The sequence below is a fragment of the Saccopteryx leptura genome, chromosome 3 (genome assembly GCF_036850995.1).
Source record: "Saccopteryx leptura isolate mSacLep1 chromosome 3, mSacLep1_pri_phased_curated, whole genome shotgun sequence".
Lineage (NCBI taxonomy): Eukaryota > Metazoa > Chordata > Mammalia > Chiroptera > Emballonuridae > Saccopteryx > Saccopteryx leptura.
Window position 1 is genome coordinate 80,595,559 of NC_089505.1, and position 18,000 is coordinate 80,613,558.

Here is an 18,000-nt window from a genome sequence, read left to right on the forward strand (position 1 = left end):
CATAATAAATACCCTTGATCAGGGATGGTTTGGCTGGCCTTGGCCTCTCGCTTCCTGGTGGCCCTGACCACAGGGGCAGGACCAGATGGCAGGGACAGAAGGGCGTGAAGATGTCAGCCAACCGGCTGTTTGCAGCCTCACCAACAAGAGCACACCGCTAGGTGTCAGGTGGGGCAGAGATGGCACATCCCTTAAAGTACGTCCCCAAAAGTTAGTCCCCAAAGGTCTGTCCCCAATGGTTCATCCGCAAAGGTCCATCTCTGAACGTTCATCCTGGGGGCGTGGAGGGGTCCGGAGATTGGCCTCCATGTCCTCAGCCAGTAGAAGGCCAGGCCTGGGTCAGAACATCTGGGTCTGCAGGGAGGCAGGCAAGGCAGGCGGCTGGCTGAGGCTGGGTCGAGGCTGGAGGCACAGTGTGCAGCCACTCACACCAGAGAAGTCCACGGCCAGGAGGCCAAAGAGCACGAAGAGGAGCATGGCCACGGCCCACTCGCAGACGGCAGAGGCGGAGCGCAGCAGGTTGGTGTGGAGAATGACCACTTTACACCAGAGTCAAGGGCACACTGCCATGGCAAGGGTCAGCCACGGGGGGCAGGCAAGGCTGTGTCTGGGTGCTCTCCTGTGTGTGACATGCTCACCCTGCCCCCATGGGCGTGACCTCTCTGGCTGGTCATCCCCCCCAATGGCTCCCTGACCTTCTCTCTCAAACAAATGTCTTCCGATCCTGTCTGCATCTCAAACTGTTTCCCAGATATCTACCCCAGTGTGTCCCTTCTGTGTGTATGATGTTTCCAATATCCGGAAACAGCCTCCTGTCAGCCTCCCCTGACCCTGGCTCCGCAGTCTCCCCACTTGCCTGGGCCATTCAACCAGACACGTTGCTTCTACCTTCCTCAACATACACATCCCACCACCACCCACCCACCCACCAGCCTCAGGCCTACAGGCCTGAGTTCACTCCCACACAGAATCACATCTTCCCCCTAAAATATCTTCCTCTTGCCCTGACCAGATAGCTCAGTTGGTTACAGCATCATCCCAAAACACAGAGGTTGCTAGTTCAATCCCCAGTCAGGGCACATATAGGAACAGATGGATGTCCTTACTCTCTCACTAAAATCAATAAACAATAAAATTTTTTTAAAAATATCTTCTTCTTGGCCCCGGCTGGTTGGCTCAGCGGTAGAGCATCGGCCCGGTGTGTGGAAATCCCAGGTTCGATTCTCGGCCAGGGCACACAGGAGAGGCTCCCATCTGCTTCTCCACCCTTCCCCCTCTCCTTTCTCTCTATCTCTCTTTCCCTCTCACAGCCAAGGCTCCATGGAAACAAAGTTGGCCCGGGAACAGAGTATGGCTCTATGACGTCCACCTCAGGCGCTAGAATGGCTCCAGTTGCAATAGAACAATGGCCCCAGATGGGCAGAGCATCGCCCCCTAGTGGGCATGCCAGGTGGATCCCAGCAGGGCACATGCGGGAGTCTGTCTCTGCCTCCCTGCTTCTCACTTCAAAAAAAATACAAAATAGCCTAGCCTGTGGTGGCGCAGTGGATCAAGCATCGACCTGGAACACTGAGGTCACCAGTTCAAAACCCTGGGCTTGCCTGGTCAAGGCACATACATACGGGAGTTGATGCTTCCTGCTCCTCCCTCCTTCTCTCTTTATCTCTCTCTCTGTCTCTCTTCTCTAAAATGAATAAATAAATAAAAATAATTTTTTTTTTTTTTTTTTCATTTTTCTGAAGCTGGAAACAGGGAGAGACAGTCAGACAGACTCCCGCATGCGCCCGACCGGGATCCACCCGGCACGCCCACCAGGGGCGAAGCTCTGCCCACCAGGGGGCGATGCTCTGCCCATCCTGGGCGTCGCCATGTTGCGACCAGAGCCACTCCAGCGCCTGAGGCAGAGGCCACAGAGCCATCCCCAGCGCCCGGGCCATCTTTGCTCCAATGGAGCCTTGGCTGCGGGAGGGGAAGAGAGAGACAGAGAGGAAAGCGCGGCGGAGGGGTGGAGAAGCAAATGGGCGCTTCTCCTGTGTGCCCTGGCCGGGAATCGAACCCGGGTCCTCCGCACGCTAGGCCGACGCTCTACCGCTGAGCCAACCGGCCAGGGCAAATAAAAATAATTTTTAAAAAATACAAAATATATATATATATCTTCCTCTTCCTGGATGCCCCCACCTTCATGACAGCCCCACCATGCACTCCCAGGCCCAGAGTCGCCCTAGCCAGCTCCCTCATGCCCAGGGTCGGCTGGTCACCCCCCAGGCTGCTCCTATCTGCCTCGCTTGTCTCTTTTTGGCCCTTCCATCTCTGCAGGTCTGCCCCGTCCCGCCTAGATTTTTTTGAACCATTCCCTAACCACCAGAGAACATGCACCAGCTCCAGCCTAGCAGAGACACCTCTTATTTTCTGGAGCCAGCTCTGATTCACTCCTGCGAGATCAGATTAGACAGTTCATTCAAGGCTTGTGAGGCGCTCCATAAGCCCAATACCATCCCTGACCCCATGGACCTTTAAAGCAAAAGAGATGTGTCAGCACCCAAAGAAGCTGCATATCTATGGCACTGACCTGTCCCTCCCCTGCTCACGAGCTTTCCATGGCTCCCTCTTGCCCCAAGACAGAAGCCCAAGGCTCTAAGCCCTCCCTGCCAGCAACCTCCTCACCTCCCTCCCCTCCCCCAGAGCTGAATTTTTCACCCTCCGTGGGCACACACCTGCGGTGTCCCCGAACCTCCCAACCCAGGCCCAAAGCAGGTGTTTCAGCAGAACCAGCTTATCTGCTACATCTGAGACTCATCTCTGCTGGACGTCCAGCCCTTAACACACTCAGCTGGCCGTCTTTATGGTCCATCCCCCGCTTCTGCAGCTAAGGAACAGTTAAGCCCCCACAGAAGGAGGAGCCTGCAACCAAACTGATTATCTGCCTGGTGGGGACTTTAGAAGGGGCTGGGCTGGATCTCATCAGCAACAGGGCCCAGCAGCAGAGGAGAGAGGCTGGTTTACAGCCGGAGTAGCCCTTCCCACCTCCTTCGTGCAGATCAGGTTGCTGCTCTAGAAAATGAACGAGTCCACTTAATACAGCCAACACAGGTCCTCGGCTAATTTCTGTCCCTGGGCCTTGGGAACACCGGCATTCCCTCAGCCTTACTTCTGTCATCGTCCCCACAGAGGGTGGCCGTCCTCAACACCGGGTCTGCAGCCCCTCCTCTCCCTCAGAGCTCTTGACCTAGCAGTGACAATCACCAATATGATCAAAGTAACTCTGAGGAAGGAGAGGCAGGCCCCCTCTTCCCTAAGAAGGAAGAAATGAAAAGAATACAAGGGAAAGGAGCCAGCAGGGGTAACCGAGCCAGCCAGTGATAAATGAACTGTATCCCATAGTTACAATAGAAAGCAAGAATAACAGGATCTGTATGTAACTATGACCAGTGATCTGGAAACTTCTTCCCCCTTGCTGACCCCACCGAAACTTTCCCTCCCTTCTCCTTGAGTCCCGGGAAACCTTAAACAGAGAAATCACATGCCCATTGCTTAGATATTGTAAAGGTATATGAACTGTAAGAAAATCAACTTCGGGGAGCCCATGTTTTGGAGCGACAAGCTCCACGTGCTCCACTGGCTTTAATAAATCCTACTTCCTTCATTAAGTTGTCCTCCTTTGATTCCTACTATAACTCCATTTTACAGACATGGGAACTGAGGCTCAGAGATAGATTTGACTCACCCAGAGGCGTGCCAGGGCTGGGTTCCGGGGTGACTCAGAAGTGAGTTGGAACTGAGGTGCCACCCAGTGGTGTGGTGGTAAACATTTAACCACCAGCTCTGATTTGTAGCACTTGCCACTTCCTATGATGTAAATACTGCCAACATAGCCATTTTAAACTACTAACACTGACATCACCCAAGGTGGAGTTGAGAAGAGATACATACAGACTACCCTTGAGAGCGCATAAGAGGGACCTGAAGCCCACTACGAGCTCCAGCATTGAACTTCATGGTGGGTCTTGGCCAAGAGACTTCCCCTGTCTGAACCTCAGTTTCCAGTCTTAGCCAGCATGATGCCTGGTACAGAATGGGTACCCCAAATGATTCGTTTATCATCATCCCGATATTTATTGGTCATTCACTATGTGCCAGGCACTGATATAAGCACCTCGTGGGTCGCATCTCTGTTCCTTACAACCTTAAGTTAGCTCTGTAATCATCACCATTTGATAGATGAGGAACTGAGGCAATGAAAAGTAAAAAATAAAAAAATACAGCTGAGCCTGACCAGGCTGTGGTGCAGTGAATAGAGAGTAAGAGGGGAACACAAAGGACCCAAGTTTGAAACCCTGAGGTTGCTGACTTGAGCGCGGGCTCATCCACCTTGAGCGAGGGGTCACTAGCTTGAGCGTGGGATCATAGACATGACCCCATGGTCGCTGGCTTGAAGCCCAAGGTAGCTGGCTTGAGCAAGGGGTCACTGACTCTGCTGTGCCTCCCAGTCAGGGCACATGTGAGAAAGCAATCACTGAACACCTAAGGAGCTACAACGAAGAATTGATGCTTCTCACCTCTCTCCCTTCCTGTCTGTCTGTTCCTATCTATCCCTCTCTCTGACTTTTACTCTGTCTCTGTCAACAAGAAAAAACAAACAAAAAAACAGCCGCGCTTCCCCCAGGGGACAAAGTGGGATTCCCACCCAAGCAGCATGGCCCTGGGTCAGCACTCTGTGACAACTGTCCTATAATGGGGCTGACAAAGGTGACGGCATCCATGCTAGCACAGAGCAGACCCCTTACCCATGAAGAGCCACCCCCAAACCCTGCCCCCATAAGGATACTGGTCACCATGAGGAAGGTGCAGAGGCTGCAGAGGACCAGGCGGAGCGGCCCAATCCACGGGGCCCCGGGCTGGGGCAGGCTCTTCATCCGCCAGGAGAGAAGGAGCTGCAGCCAGAAGTAGAGGTGGCCCACAAACAAGGCGAAGAAGGCCCCTGTCAGGTGCGTGGCCTGCTGGTTCTTTTGCTAGAAAGGGAAGCAGGGAGAGTTGAGGGGAAGAGCTGTGGGGAGGCCACAAGGCCATGAGGCAAGGAGTGGCCCCCTGATCAACCTCATGGACAGTGACCGACAATGACTATGCCCAATGATCAGTTCATTGATTGCATTCATTGGTTATAGTCAGCTCCAGGAGAATGGTCATTTAAAGCTGGTATTCACTGCTGGGGCCTCAGTGCCTAAAACAGTGCCTGGCACATAGCAGATGCTCATATATATTGGTGCAATAATTCTTTCATTCTCATCCAGAGTGTGGGAGAGCAGATATTGTGGCCAAGGAGATAAAGATCAGTTCTGGGGCCCTGGCCGGGCAGCTCAATTGGTTAGAGTACTGTCCCAAAACGTCAAGATTGTGGGTTCCATCTCCAGTCAGGGCACACAAGACAAGCAACCAATGAATGCACAACTAGGTGCTTCTCTCTGTCTCTCTCTCCCTTTCTCTCTTTGCCTCTCTAAAATTATCAGTAAATGCTTTTTTTTTCTGAAGTGAGAAGCCAGGAGGCAGAGAGAGGCTCCAGCATGCACCTGACTGGGATCCACCCCGCATGCCCACCAGGGGGTGATGCTCTGCTCATGTGGGGCATTGCTCCGTTGCAACTGCAGCCGTCTTTAGCACCCGGGTCAACTTTGCTCTAGTGGAGCCTTGGCTGTGGGAGAGGAAGAGAATACAGAGAGAAAGGAGAGGGAGAAGGGTGGAGAAGCAAATGGGTGCTTCTCCTGTGTGCTCTGGCTGGACTTCGAACCCTGGACTTCCACACGCTGGGCCGATGCTCTACCACTGAGCTAGCTGGCCAAGACCTAATCAGTAAATACTTTTTTATTTTTTTTAACTTTATTTATTTATTCATTTTAGAGAGGAGAGAGAGAGAGAGAGAGAGAGAAGGGAGGAGCAGAAAGCATCAACTCCCATATGTGCCTTGACCAGGCAAGCCCAGGGTTTTGAACCAGCGACCTCAGAGTTCCAGGTCGAAGCTTTATCCACTGCGCCACCACAGGTCAGGCTCAGTAAATACTTTTTTTAAACTATATTTTAAAATCGGTTCTGGAATGGCAAAATTCTCTTAAACCACTCAATGGTTTTTGTTATTTATTTATTTATTTATTTGGCTTACCAACATATCGTATATATTATGGTAATATTTTAAAATATTAAAAATTTCATAAGGGAAAACGTCTAAGAAAGGCTCCTCAGGGGAGTGATGTCATAGTTAAAGAAAAAGTAAGGTTGAGCACAGGAACAGGGGAAGGAGTGAATGAATGGCTATGCAGATGTCATGGGGGACCTGTGGTGACCACTCGGGGGCCATGTCTGGTCTGAACATCCTGCGGTTTCACCAGCCTCCATTCTTTCACCAGGAGAGGTTTGGAATCGGAGACATCAGTGTAAAATGAAATGATAACAGGCCCTGGCCAGTTGGCTCAGCAGTAGAGCGTCAGCCCGGTGTGTGGAAGCCCCAGGTTTGATTCCTGGCCAGGGTACACAGGAAAAGCACCAATCTGCTTCTCCACTCTTCCCCTTTCTCTCTCTTTCTCTCTTTCTCTTTCTCTCTCTCTCTCTCTCTCTCTCTCTCTTTCTCTTGCCCTCCCGCAGCCAAGGCTCCAGTGGAGCAAAGTTGGCCAAGGCGCTGAGGACCGTTCCATGGCCTCCGCCTCAGGCACTAGAATGGCTCCTGTTGCAACAGAGCAACACCTCGATGGGCAGAGCATCACCCGCTAGTGGGCTTGCAGGGTGGATCCCGGTGTAACACATGTGGGAGTCTGGCTGTTGGACTCTCCCCCATCAGTGTAATTTCTCCGATCACACTCATTTATTCTGCAAAGATCTACTGAGCTTCGTAGTTAGGCACGGGGGTTCTAGAGTCTGTAAAATCTGGGTTCATATCTGAGAACCACCCACTAGCTGATGAAAAAAACCTCTCTGTAGGAGTTGGCCACGAGGTACCCACCTAGGGTTCTTGTTCAGGTGGCAGAAATGTAAAGCCTAGTGCAAACTCAACCAATGTGGCAAACATTAAGAAAGAATAAATATGTCAAAAATTCTACCATTAACGGGATGGAAGATGACAGAGCATTACCCCCAACCTCCTAGAGTGCAACGAAATCATTATAAAGAGCCTCTCGCGAAAGCTCTGTTCGGACAAGTCTTAAATTCACCCCGCACCACCATGGGCCAAGACCCATCAAGAAATACAAGTCCCAGGAAGCTATGCGGGGCCGAGCCCTAGAAAGAAGCAAGCCTGCGGCCCTGGAGGATCCTGGGAGTTGTAGTCCCAGACTCCGCAGGCTGGAACCCCCGGCTAGGCGACGCTTATCCCCCGACTCCGCGTCTCACCTGAAAATTGCCCACCACGGAGGTGCCCAGGGCACAGAGGAGCCCAGACCACAGGATCAGCTGGTTAAGCCACTTAGCGACGCCCCAATCCCGAAACTGGTGATAACGGAGAATGCAGATCCAGGCGGCTGGGAGGACAGGGCAGTGGGCAAGAGACCAGATCCTGGAGTTGTGGTGTGGGAGAGACTGGGGGGATCCAGGGGTGGGGGCCCTTTCCCGGACTTAGGAGAGGAGGGGCTGGGTGTGAGTGGACTCGTAGGTCTGAGAAAAGAGAGACTGGAGGCCCAATTCCTGGGTATGACGGAGGAAGAGGAGGCGGGAGGGCTAGACTCCTGGGTGGGAAGGAGGAGGGGCTGGGAGTGTGGACTCCCGGGTCTGAGGGAGGAGGGGCCTGGGGGCCTGAACTCTCCAGTCCGAGGGAGGAGGGACTGGGGTCCCCTTGGCTGGGAGGGGACAGTCCTTTCAGGGGAAAGTCTGGGGCATAATTACCCAAGGCAGCTCCCATGTTTAGCAGCTGACTGAAGATGCAGCTCTGAGGGGGGTATGAGCCACAGAGACTGGGAAAGATAAGGGGTCCATATGTGGCTCCATACATCTGGGACCTCCCCTTTCCTCCTTCTGAAGGCTCCCAACGCCATAAGTACCTGATATATGGGATGCCTTCCGTGAGGTTCACCGTCCTGTTGGCCACTGCAATCGCGAAGCTGAAGGAGAGGAAGACATCAAATGACAGCAGCTTTAGAGACAACTTTTCTTTCTGTTACCCACAGAAACCAGACTGCTACCTCCCTCAGACCTGGCAGTCCAGGGGGCCGCCCGCCCCGCCCCTCCTCCCTCAGAACTAGTCATCATTGAGCCCAAAACACTCACACTGTCCAGATGCTCGCAACAGCCCAGAGAGCCAGGAAGACAGGCAGTAGGGACAAGTAGCCCCACATTCCCAGCTGTGTGGAGGAAGGACAGGTCCACTAGTGAATCTCTCTTTCTCTCTTTTCTTTCTTTCTTTCTTTCTTTCTTTCTTTCTTTCTTTCTTTCTTTCTTTCTTTCTTTCTTTCTTTCTCCTTCCTTCCTTCCTTCCTTCCTTCCTTCCTTCCTTCCTTCCTTCCTTCCTAACCCCACTCCTCTTCTTTCTGTCTCCTTTCTTTCTCTCTCTGTCAGGTGAGGAACGAGCCCCAAGAGTCCAGGTGCATCAGATCAGAGGCCACCTGACTTTGAGGCCCCCATTGGCTCCCCGGCAGAAGTCTGGACCTGATATAGGTGGGGTGGAGGTGTCTGCTCAGACGAGGCCAGCTCTCAGCCTGCAGCCACCTACCCTAACTTTAAATAGCCATGAACCCTCACCTTGACGTTTCTCCTAACAGCCCTGCCCTCACCCAGCTTGTCGGAGTGGGATGTCTGCTGGAGTCTGGGTTCTGCCAGGACACTCACCTGCCGGTCTCAGATCAGATCCGGGCTCTCTCAGTCCCTGGACTGCGGCTGCCTGAGAGGTTCAGGCAAAGGAGGGCAGGGATGGGTGGGGCTCAGGTAGACAGCTTTCTCAATAGCTAAAGTCCACCAGGCGGGAGCACCCTACAGGACAGTGCGTGTCAGGACCAGAGTGACCTCCCACTTTGTAGGGACCTCACCCCAAACGGGCACTTCCGGTCTGCTCAGTACCCAGGCAGGCCCCGTTAGTTTCAGGGCACCCCCAACTTCCTTCCTACCACATTATAGGTTCAATGTGCAAACTTCTCTAGTCCTTACCCCGCTGCCCCCAGACCCAGAAACCAAGATCTCCAGCTCTCTCTGGCCTTCCTACCTGGGGGGGCAGAAACCCAGGCCCCCAGGCCTTTCTAGGACACCTGCAGTCCTTTCTAGCCCCCCAAGGTGTCCAGCTGCCCAGCTCTTACTTCATGGGGACCCGGAATCGAGGATCATAGCCTGCAGTTCCAGCTCCCTCCTGAGTGCTCTTTCTGTCCTGGGACTGCCGGGTGTGGGGACCGATAACCCCGCCTCCTTCCACCAACGTGTCCCCTCTCCCTTCCTCTCTCTGGGCCCGATTCTCCACCAGTCAGCAGGGCGTGGTAGGAGGAAGGGAGACCTCAGTGATGACATCTCCATCTGAAAGCCTTCCCAGAAAGCAGCAGCCTTCTCCACCAAAACCAGGGCTGTGCTCCCCAAGAGGCAGACCTTCCCTTCCAGCTTCCCCTTCCAGCTTCCCGGTACTGGGTCCTCGAGTGTGTGAGCTTCAGGCTCCACCTGCTTCTTCAGGATCCAGGGGTCCAGGCCCCCTGGCCTCCTCCGTCGGACCCCCCCCCTCAGACCTAGGGGTCCGGGTCTCCAGCCCCACCTCCCTCCCTCAGACCCAGAAGTCTGGGCCCTGGCCTCCTCCCTCAGACCCAGGACTCTAGCCCTTAAGCAGTGCCTGCTCCCTTAGTACCCCACCATTTTTTTTTTTTTTTTCTGAAGCTGGAAACGGGGAGAGACAGTCAGACAGACTCCCACATGCGCCCGACCGGGATCCACCTGGCACGCCCACCAGGGGCGATGCTCTGCCCCTCCGGGGCGTCGCTCTGCCGCGACCAGAGCCACTCTAGCGCCTGGGGCAGAGGCCAAGGAGCCATCCCCAGCGCCCGGGCCATCTTTGCTCCAATGGAGCCTTGGCTCTGGGAGGGGAAGAGAGAGACAGAGAGGAAGGAGGGGGGGGGTGGAGAAGCAAATGGGCGCTTCTCCTATGTGCCCTGGCCGGGAATCGAACCCGGGTCCCCCACACGCCAGGCCGACGCTCTACCGCTGAGCCAACCGGCCAGAGCTCCCACCATTTTTTTTAATTGAGGCAATATTCACAAAGCATAAAATTAACCATTTCAAAATATACAACTCAGTAGCACCTGCACAGTGTTGTACACCCACCACCTCTGTCTAGTCCTGGGGCTTTTGCATCTGCCCAGAAGGAAACCTCATACCCATTAAGCCCTGCCCCTCCCCCTTCCTCCTGCCCCCAGCCCCTGGCCATTACCAAACTGCTCTCTGGGTCTATGGATTTGTCCACTCTGGACATTTAAATATATATATATATTTTTAATTGACTTTAGGGAGAAGAGAGAGAACAGGGGAGGAACCAGAAACATCAACTCATAGTAGTTGCTTCTCATATGTGCCTTGACCAGGCAAGCCCGGGGTTTTGAACCTCAGCATTCCAGGGTGACGCTTTATCCACTGCACCACCACAGGTCAGGCCAGACATTTTAAATGAATGGGATCATACACGCCCTGGCCAGAGAGCTCGGTTGGTTGGAGCTTCGTTCTGAAGCTCAGAGGTTGCCAGGTTCAATCCCCGGTCAGAGCATATACAGGAACAGATCTGTGTTCTTGTCTCTCTCTCTCTCTCCCAGCCTCTCTCTAAAAAGTAAATAAAGAAATAAAATCACATGTCTTTTGTATCTGGCTTTTCAGTGAGCACCATGTTTTTGAGTTTCATCCACATTGTAGCATGTAGCAGTGCTCCATCCCTTTTCACAGCTGAGTAAGAGTCCATCGAGCCCATCTCTTTTGGGATACAAGTGTCTGAGCCCCAGCTTTCCTTCCTCTGTGTGACAGGGTTTTTGGAGCCCCCGCAACCAGGACTTCAGGCTCTCAGCTTCCGTGAGAGTCAAGATGAGAAAGCAGAGAGACAGACAGTACCAATATTTCTGCCATTGGAAGGAGATCTCACCCCTGCCCTGAGTTCCCAAGCTCGAGAGCAGACACATGTATATCTGCCAGTTAAAATACAAGATGTGGCCTGACCTGTGGGGATGCAGTGGATAAAGCCTTGACCTGGAACACTGAGGTCACCGGTTCAAAACCCCAGGCTTGCCTGGTCAAGGCGCATGTGGGAGTTGATGCTTCCTGCTCCTCTCCCTCACCCCCAAATGAATAAATAAAATCTTAAAGAATACAAGATGTGCCCTGGCCGGTTGGCTCAGCGGTAGAGCGTCGGCCTGGCGTGCGGGGGACCCAGGTTCGATTCCCGGCCAGGGCACATAGGAGAAGCGCCCATTTGCTTCTCCACCCCCCCCCTCCTTCCTCTCTGTCTCTCTCTTCCCCTCCCGCAGCCAAGGCTCCATTGGAGCAAAGATGGCCCGGGTGCTGGGGATGGTTCCTTGGCCTCTGCCCCAGCAACGCCCCCTGGTGGGCAGAGCATCGCCCCTGGTGGGCGTGCCGGGTGGATCCCAGTCAGGCGCGGGAGTCTGTCTGACTGTCTCTCCCCGTTTCCAGATTCAGAAAAATACAAAAAAAAAAAAAAAAAAAAAGAATACAAGATGTGCTCTGGCCGGGTTGCTCAGCTGATTGAAATGTCATCCCAGTATACCAAGGTTGTAGGTTTGATTCCTGGCCAGGACACATATAAGAATCAACCATTGAATATATAAATACCAGATTTCCCCATGTATAATTATGACACCTTAAGTTTGGGGCCTGAAATTTTGGGGGAAAAAGTATTATATAAAGTTATTGAACTCAAGTTTTATTCATCATAAAATTCCTACAACTCCTCATCACTGTCAAAACTTCTATCCGTTAGCTTGTCCTCATCTGTGTCTGATGACAAATCACTGTCTTCATATATTGCCTCCTCCTCAGTTCTATCTATGGCATTTGAAATGCCACAACCACTGTATAAGACGCACCCAGATTTTAGACCTCAAATTTTTCGGGGGGAAAAAAGGTGCATCTTATACATGGGGAATAAGATTTCCTCTCTGTCAAATCAATTTTTTAAAAAGATCTTGTTAAAATAAAAATACAAGGTGCTACAGCCAACATGGTCCTGGTCATCCCCCATAAGAAGAAGAGGCTGACTAGTAATGGTGACTGGTATGTGTGTGGTTGCAGGACAAGGTCAGGTAAAGATGTGCCTAACCAGGCGGTGGCACAGTGAATAGAGCATCTGACTGGGACGCGGAGGACCCAGGTTTGAAACCCTGAGGTCACTGGCTTAAGCACGGGCTCATCCAGCTTGAGCATGGTATCATAGACATGACCCCATGGTCGTTGGCTTGAGCCCAAAGGTTGCTGTCTTGAAGCCCAAGGTCACTGGCTTGAGCAAAGTGTCACTCGCTCTGCTGTAGCCCCCCTGGTCAAGGCACATATGAGAAAGCAATCAATGAACAACTAAGGTGCCACAACAAAGAACTGATGCTTCTCATCTCTCTCCCTTCCTGTCTGTCTGTCCCTATCTGTCCCTCTCTCTGTCTCTCTATCTCTGTCACACACACACAAAAGAAGACATGTGTGAGTTTGGGAGCTGCAGAAAGGCTTTCTCAGTAGCATCCAGATGTTCCCCAAAACCTGGCCTGTGAGGGCTTAGAGCCTTCGTCTGCTGGGTGATGGAGTGTGGAACCTACCAGCAAAAATGAACTGGAACCCAGAGCTCTTGAACACCATGGAGGACTTCGGACATTATCCTGAAGGCACTGGGGAGCCATGGAATGTTCTGGAGCAGGAAAGGTGGAGAGGAGCTGACACTGATGATGTGTAGACAGAAAATAGACATCATGATAATAACGATTAATGTGTCTTTGGTGCCAACCCTGAGGTGTCTTTGTCATCTTTATGGGCCAGGTTCCCTATTTCTTGTGGAAATATAATTCCTGGTGAGGTTTTTTAATATTGATTTTATAAAGAGAGAGAAAGAGAGAGAGAGAGAGAGAGAGAGAGACAGAAACACCAATCTGTTCCTGCAGGTGTCCTGACCGAGGATTGAACCCACAACCTCTGCATATCAGTTCCTAGTTTCTTTCGCTCTACTGCTGAGCCAACCGGCCAGGGTAGCTTTCTTTTTTTTTTTATTTATTTATTTATTTATTTATTTATTTATTTATTTATTTTTACAGAGACAGAGTGAATCAGAGAGAGGGATAGACAGGGACAGACAGACAGGAATGGAGAGAGATGAGAAGCATCAATCATTAGTTTTTCATTGCGCGTTGCAACACCTAGTTGTTCATTGATTGCTTTTTCATACGTGCCTTGACCGTGGGCCTTCAGCAGACTGAGTAACCCCTTGCTGGAGCCAGCGACCTTGGGTTCAAGCTGGTGGGTTTTTTGCTCAAACCAGATGAGCCCGCACTCAAACTGGCGACCTCGGGGTCTCGAACCTGGGTCTTCTACATCCCAGTCCGATACTCTATCCACTGCGCCACCGCCTGGTCAGGCAGTTCTTAGTTTCTTGACTAAAAAGCATATGGAATAGTTCCAAAGTTCGCACACCCAAGATAGACCCAGTAGGTCTCAAAGATTTCACCCGTGAGACCTGAGTTTGAACCCCTGTCTCCACCAGGTATGAGTTGGGTGCCTGTATGAGTTTCCTGTGGCTGCTATAACAACATACCCCAAATTTAGTGGCTGAAGCCTGACCAGGCGGTGGCGCAGTGGATAGAGCATCAGACTGGGATGCAGAGGACCCAGGTTCGAGACTCCAAGGTCGCCAGCTTGAGCGTGGGCTCATCTGGTTTGAGCAAAAGCTCACCAGCTTGGACCCAAGGTCGCTGGCTCAAGAAAGGGGTTATTCGGTCTGCTGAAGGCCCACGGTCAAGGCACATATGAGAAAGCAATCAATGAACAACTAAGGTGTCACAACGAAAAACTAATGATTGATGCTTCTCATCTCTCTCCATTCCTGTCTGTCTGTCCCTATCTATCCCTCTCACTGACTCTCTCTCTGTCTCTGTAAAAAAAAAAAAAATAGTGGCTGGCATTTATCAGCTCACCATGCTGCAGGGCAGAGGCAGAAATGGGCCTTAGGGGCTGGCATGAGGTGTCCAGGGGGATGGTTCTTCCTGGGAGCTCCAGGGCAGAATCCTTTCCCTGGCCTTTTCCTGCTCCTGGGCACCCAACTCCCTTAGCGTGTGGCCCCTTCCTCTGTGTGCAGAGCACCTCACTCTGACATCTGCCTCTGTTGTCACATCACATTCTCTAGCAGCGAGCCCCTCTTTCACTAATAAGAACCCTAACGATGACGTTGGGCTCACCCAGGGAAGGGTCATCTTACCATGTTGAGGTCCTTCCTTCAATCTCACCTGCAAGGTCTCCTTCTGCTATGTGAGATGCCATTGTCACAGGTCCTGGAGATCGGAGGTGGATACTTTGGGGGCCCTGTATTCTTCCACCTACAGTCCCCTTGGGTAGGGAGGGGCTTCCATTTCTTCCATCTGCAAAGATGGTGCGGCCAGACTTGCCTGGGTTTGCATCTCTACCTCTGCCTCCTGCTGGTGGTATGACCTGGGGCATATGGCTTCTTCTGTCTGAACCTCAGTGCCCTTATCTGTGAAATGAGGATAAGAAGAGTCACTACTGCAGAAGGCTGTGGGGCGGAACTCAGGGGCCAATCTGTCTCCCGTGCTCAGGACAGTGTCTGATATGCTTAAGAGGTAGCTGTTGTGAGCATTGCCTTTCTCTGGGGGTGAGTGGCAAGAATCAAGTTAAGAAAAAAAAGGCACAGTCTACCTTGGATGTGTGCCTGGCACATAATAATTGCTGACTACTAGGCGAGCCTGACCAGGTGGTGGTACAGTAGATAGAGTATTGGACTAGGACGCAAAGGACCCATGTTTGGTACTCCGAGGTTGCCAGCTTGAGCACGGCCTCACCAACTTGAGTGTGGGGTCGCCAGCTTGAGTGTGGGATTATAGACATGACCCCATGGTTGCTGGCCTGAGCCCAAAGGTCGCTGGCTGGAGCCCAAGGTCGCTGACTTGAGCAAGGGGTCACTCACTCTGCTGTAGCTCCCTGGTCAAGGCACATATGAAAAAGTAATCAATGAACAACTAAGGTGCTGCAACGAAGAACCGATGCTTCTTATCTCTCTCCCTTCCTGTCTGTTCCTATCTGTCCCTTTCTCTCTTTCTTTCTTCCTTTCTTTCTCTTTCTTTCTTTCTTTCTTTCTTTCTTTCTTTCTTTCTTTCTTTCTTTCTTTCTTTCTCTCTTTCTTTCTCTCTTTCTTTCTCTCCTTCTTTTTCTTTCTTTTTTCCTTTCTTTCTTTCCTTCTTTCTTCTTATTTATTGATTTTTAGAGTAAGAAGAGAGAGAGCTAGAGGGGGAGGAGGGGAAGAGCAGGAAGCATTAACTCATATTTGCTTAGAAACTCTGATTTCAGATTCCAGGTCGACATTCTTTTTTTTTTTTTTTTTAAAGATTTTATTTATTCCTTTTAGAGAGGAAAGAGAAAGAGAGAAGTGGGGGAGGAGCAGGAAGCATCAAGTGCTGTATATGCTTTGACTAGGGAAGCCAGGTGTTTGAACTGGTGACCTCAGCGTTCCAGGTCGATGCTTTATCCACTGCTCCACCACACGCCAAGGTCAGGCTCTGGTGGGCGTTTCAAAATTTGTGGGTTAGTCTCTACCCTCTGTCCACTTGCAGGCTAGGAGCCTGGACTTTTCTAGATCCTTCTAGATACTGGGGGATCACGGGCCTAGCTCAGCCACAGGGAGAAAACTGTGGCCTTCCTCAGGGGAAGATGTTGCAATTTCATGTTTAGGAAAAGGCTTCCAGTTGGGGGTAGGGAACTACTTTTCCCAAAGTGGGTAATGTGTGGGGGCAGGACAAGCAGTCCAGGGATCTAGGTTTTGTTGTCTGTAAAAGCAAGAATTGTCTGACCCGTGGTGGTGCAGTGGCTAAGAGCATGGGCCTGGAAAGTTGAGGTCGCCGGTTCAAAACCCTGGTTTTGCCTGGTCAAGGCACGTGTGGGAGTTGATGCTTCCAGCTTCCCCCCACCCACCCACCTTCTATCTCTCTCCTCTCTCTAAAATGAATAAATATAATCTTTAAGAAATATAAATGAAAGCAAGAATTATGATGTGCCATGCCTTGAGCCTGAGTTCAGGCCACAACTCACTGCTGTGCCTGGCTCCTAGGAAACACCCTATAAAGCTAGATACTGACACCCACGGGCACTTCAGATGACGCCGTGTATTGCTGAAGACCCAGCCACCCTCCAGCTCTGGTTTGCAGAGTAAACACCTGCTGGGCCTCACAGTCTTGCTTGTGACTTCAGGTCCTTCAGGAAGCAAACGTGTCACCAGCGTCAGGAGTACAAGGAATTTCTTGGGAAGAAGCCAGGGAAAGATAAAATGGAGAGGGAACAGGGGTAAGCAGTGAAAGCCGTCAGGCTGGTACAAGGGTCAGCCACCTGTGCAAGGAGAGAGAGGAAGGATGACGTGGATAGAAAGGGCTTCAGACCCTGGCTCACCTCGGAGAGAAAAGCCCACCCAGCCCAATGTGTAGAGAAAGGGCTCAGATTTCCATATCCGTAGAAACAGAAAGTAGGTTGGTGGCTGCCAAGGGCTAGGGGGAGGGGACCGTGATTGCTTTAATCACTTCCTCTGGGGCAAATGAACATGTTTTGGAAGGTAGATGAAGGTGATGGTTGCACAGCAGGGTGACCAGAGGAGAGGCCCCCATATTGCACATCTTGAAAGGGCTGAAGGGATGGGTTTTCTTATGTGAATATAGTCTCAATTAAAAAAAATAAAACAGCCTGACCTGTGGTGGTGCAGTGGATTAAGTGTCAACCTGGAAGGCTGAGGTCGCTGGTTCAGAACCCTGGGCTTGCCCGGTCAAGGCACATACTGGAGTTGATGCTTCCTGCTCCTCCCCATCTCTTTCTCTCTACTCTCTCTCTCTCTCTAAAAATGAATAAATAAAATAAAATAAAATAAAATAAAATAAAATAAAAAAAAAAAAGCAAGCCCTGGCCAGGTAGCTCGGTTGGTTGAAGCATCATCTCAAAGTGCAGGGGTCACCGGTTTGGTCCCCGGTCAGGGCACATACAAGAACAGCTCAATGTTCCTGTCTCTCTCTCTCTCTCTCTCTCTCTCTCTCTGTCTCTCCCTTCCTCTCTCACTGAATAAATAAAAAATTAAAATAAATAAATAAATAAATAAACAATGCTAAAAAAAAAAAAAAAAAGGATTGCCTTGCCCTGGCTGGGTAGCTCAGTTAGTTAGAGCATTGTCCTAATACACCAAGGTTGTAGGTTAGATCCCCAGTCAAGGCACATACAGGAATGAATTAGTGGGGCACCTGAATCCACGTTAACACAAAAAATTAAAATTAATAAAAAAATTTTTTAAAAGAAACAACTAATGAATGCATAAATTAGTGAAACAAAAAATCGACATCTCTCTCTCTCTCTAAAATCATTAATTAAAAAAATTTTAAATAAAGAAAAGATTGATTTTGGAGGAACCCGATGTGCATTATTGCTGTCACCAGCACCATCCTTAGTCATTGATTGGGGGCTGCCCATAAAGAATGTGACCTCAAACCAAAAAAATATAGTAGTTGCAGGTACTAAACCTGGAGGCTGTCGGCCAAATGCAATCATCCCAGGTAATCGGTTGTTTCTTTCTTACATTTTTTTCTTGCTTATTGCCTGACCTATGGTGGCGCAGTGGATAAAGCATCACCTGGAATGTGGAGGTCGTCGGTTCAAAACCCTGGTGTGTCCAGTCAAGATACATACAAGAAGCAACTACAGGACAGCAGCTACATAAAAACTAGGAGTTGATACTTCCCACTCCTCCCCCTCTTTCTTGCTGTCTCTCTTTTCTCTAAAATCAAAAAATGAAATCCTAAACTAATAAATTTTTCATTATTTATTGATTTG

General features: G+C 50.9%; 1 protein-coding gene across 4 annotated transcripts; it reads right to left on the reverse strand.

Moving 5' to 3' along the window:
- Window positions 1-72: 72 nt before the first annotated feature.
- TMEM150B (transmembrane protein 150B) lies at window positions 73-16,618 on the reverse strand. 4 transcript variants are annotated; one of them, XM_066374512.1, is made up of 8 exons: window positions 16,582-16,618; window positions 14,387-14,659; window positions 8,242-8,315; window positions 8,016-8,075; window positions 7,861-7,928; window positions 7,372-7,499; window positions 4,826-5,009; window positions 73-539 (listed from the first exon to the last, which is right to left on the reverse strand). In XM_066374512.1, exons 2-8 carry the CDS (start codon window positions 14,387-14,389, stop codon window positions 340-342), a joined length of 717 nt encoding a protein of 238 aa, XP_066230609.1. In that variant the 5' UTR covers window positions 14,390-14,659; window positions 16,582-16,618; the 3' UTR covers window positions 73-339. The 4 variants fall into 4 exon arrangements, with proteins under 4 accessions (XP_066230609.1, XP_066230610.1, XP_066230612.1 ...); XM_066374513.1 differs by lacking the exons at window positions 14,387-14,659; window positions 16,582-16,618 and adding an exon at window positions 9,261-9,384; XM_066374515.1 differs by lacking the exons at window positions 14,387-14,659; window positions 16,582-16,618 and adding an exon at window positions 8,713-8,873.
- Between the last annotated feature and the right edge of the window lie 1,382 nt (window positions 16,619-18,000).

Excerpts from the sequence above, each read along its gene's own strand:
- TMEM150B (XM_066374512.1), bottom strand. Across the intron at positions 7,929-8,015 it reads GAAGGCATCCCATATATCAG|TCTCTGTGGCTCATACCCCC; the intron begins GTACTTATGGCG and ends TATCTTTCCCAG. Across the intron at positions 5,010-7,371 it reads CCGTGGTGGGCAATTTTCAG|CAAAAGAACCAGCAGGCCAC; the intron begins GTGAGACGCGGA and ends TTCCCTTTCTAG.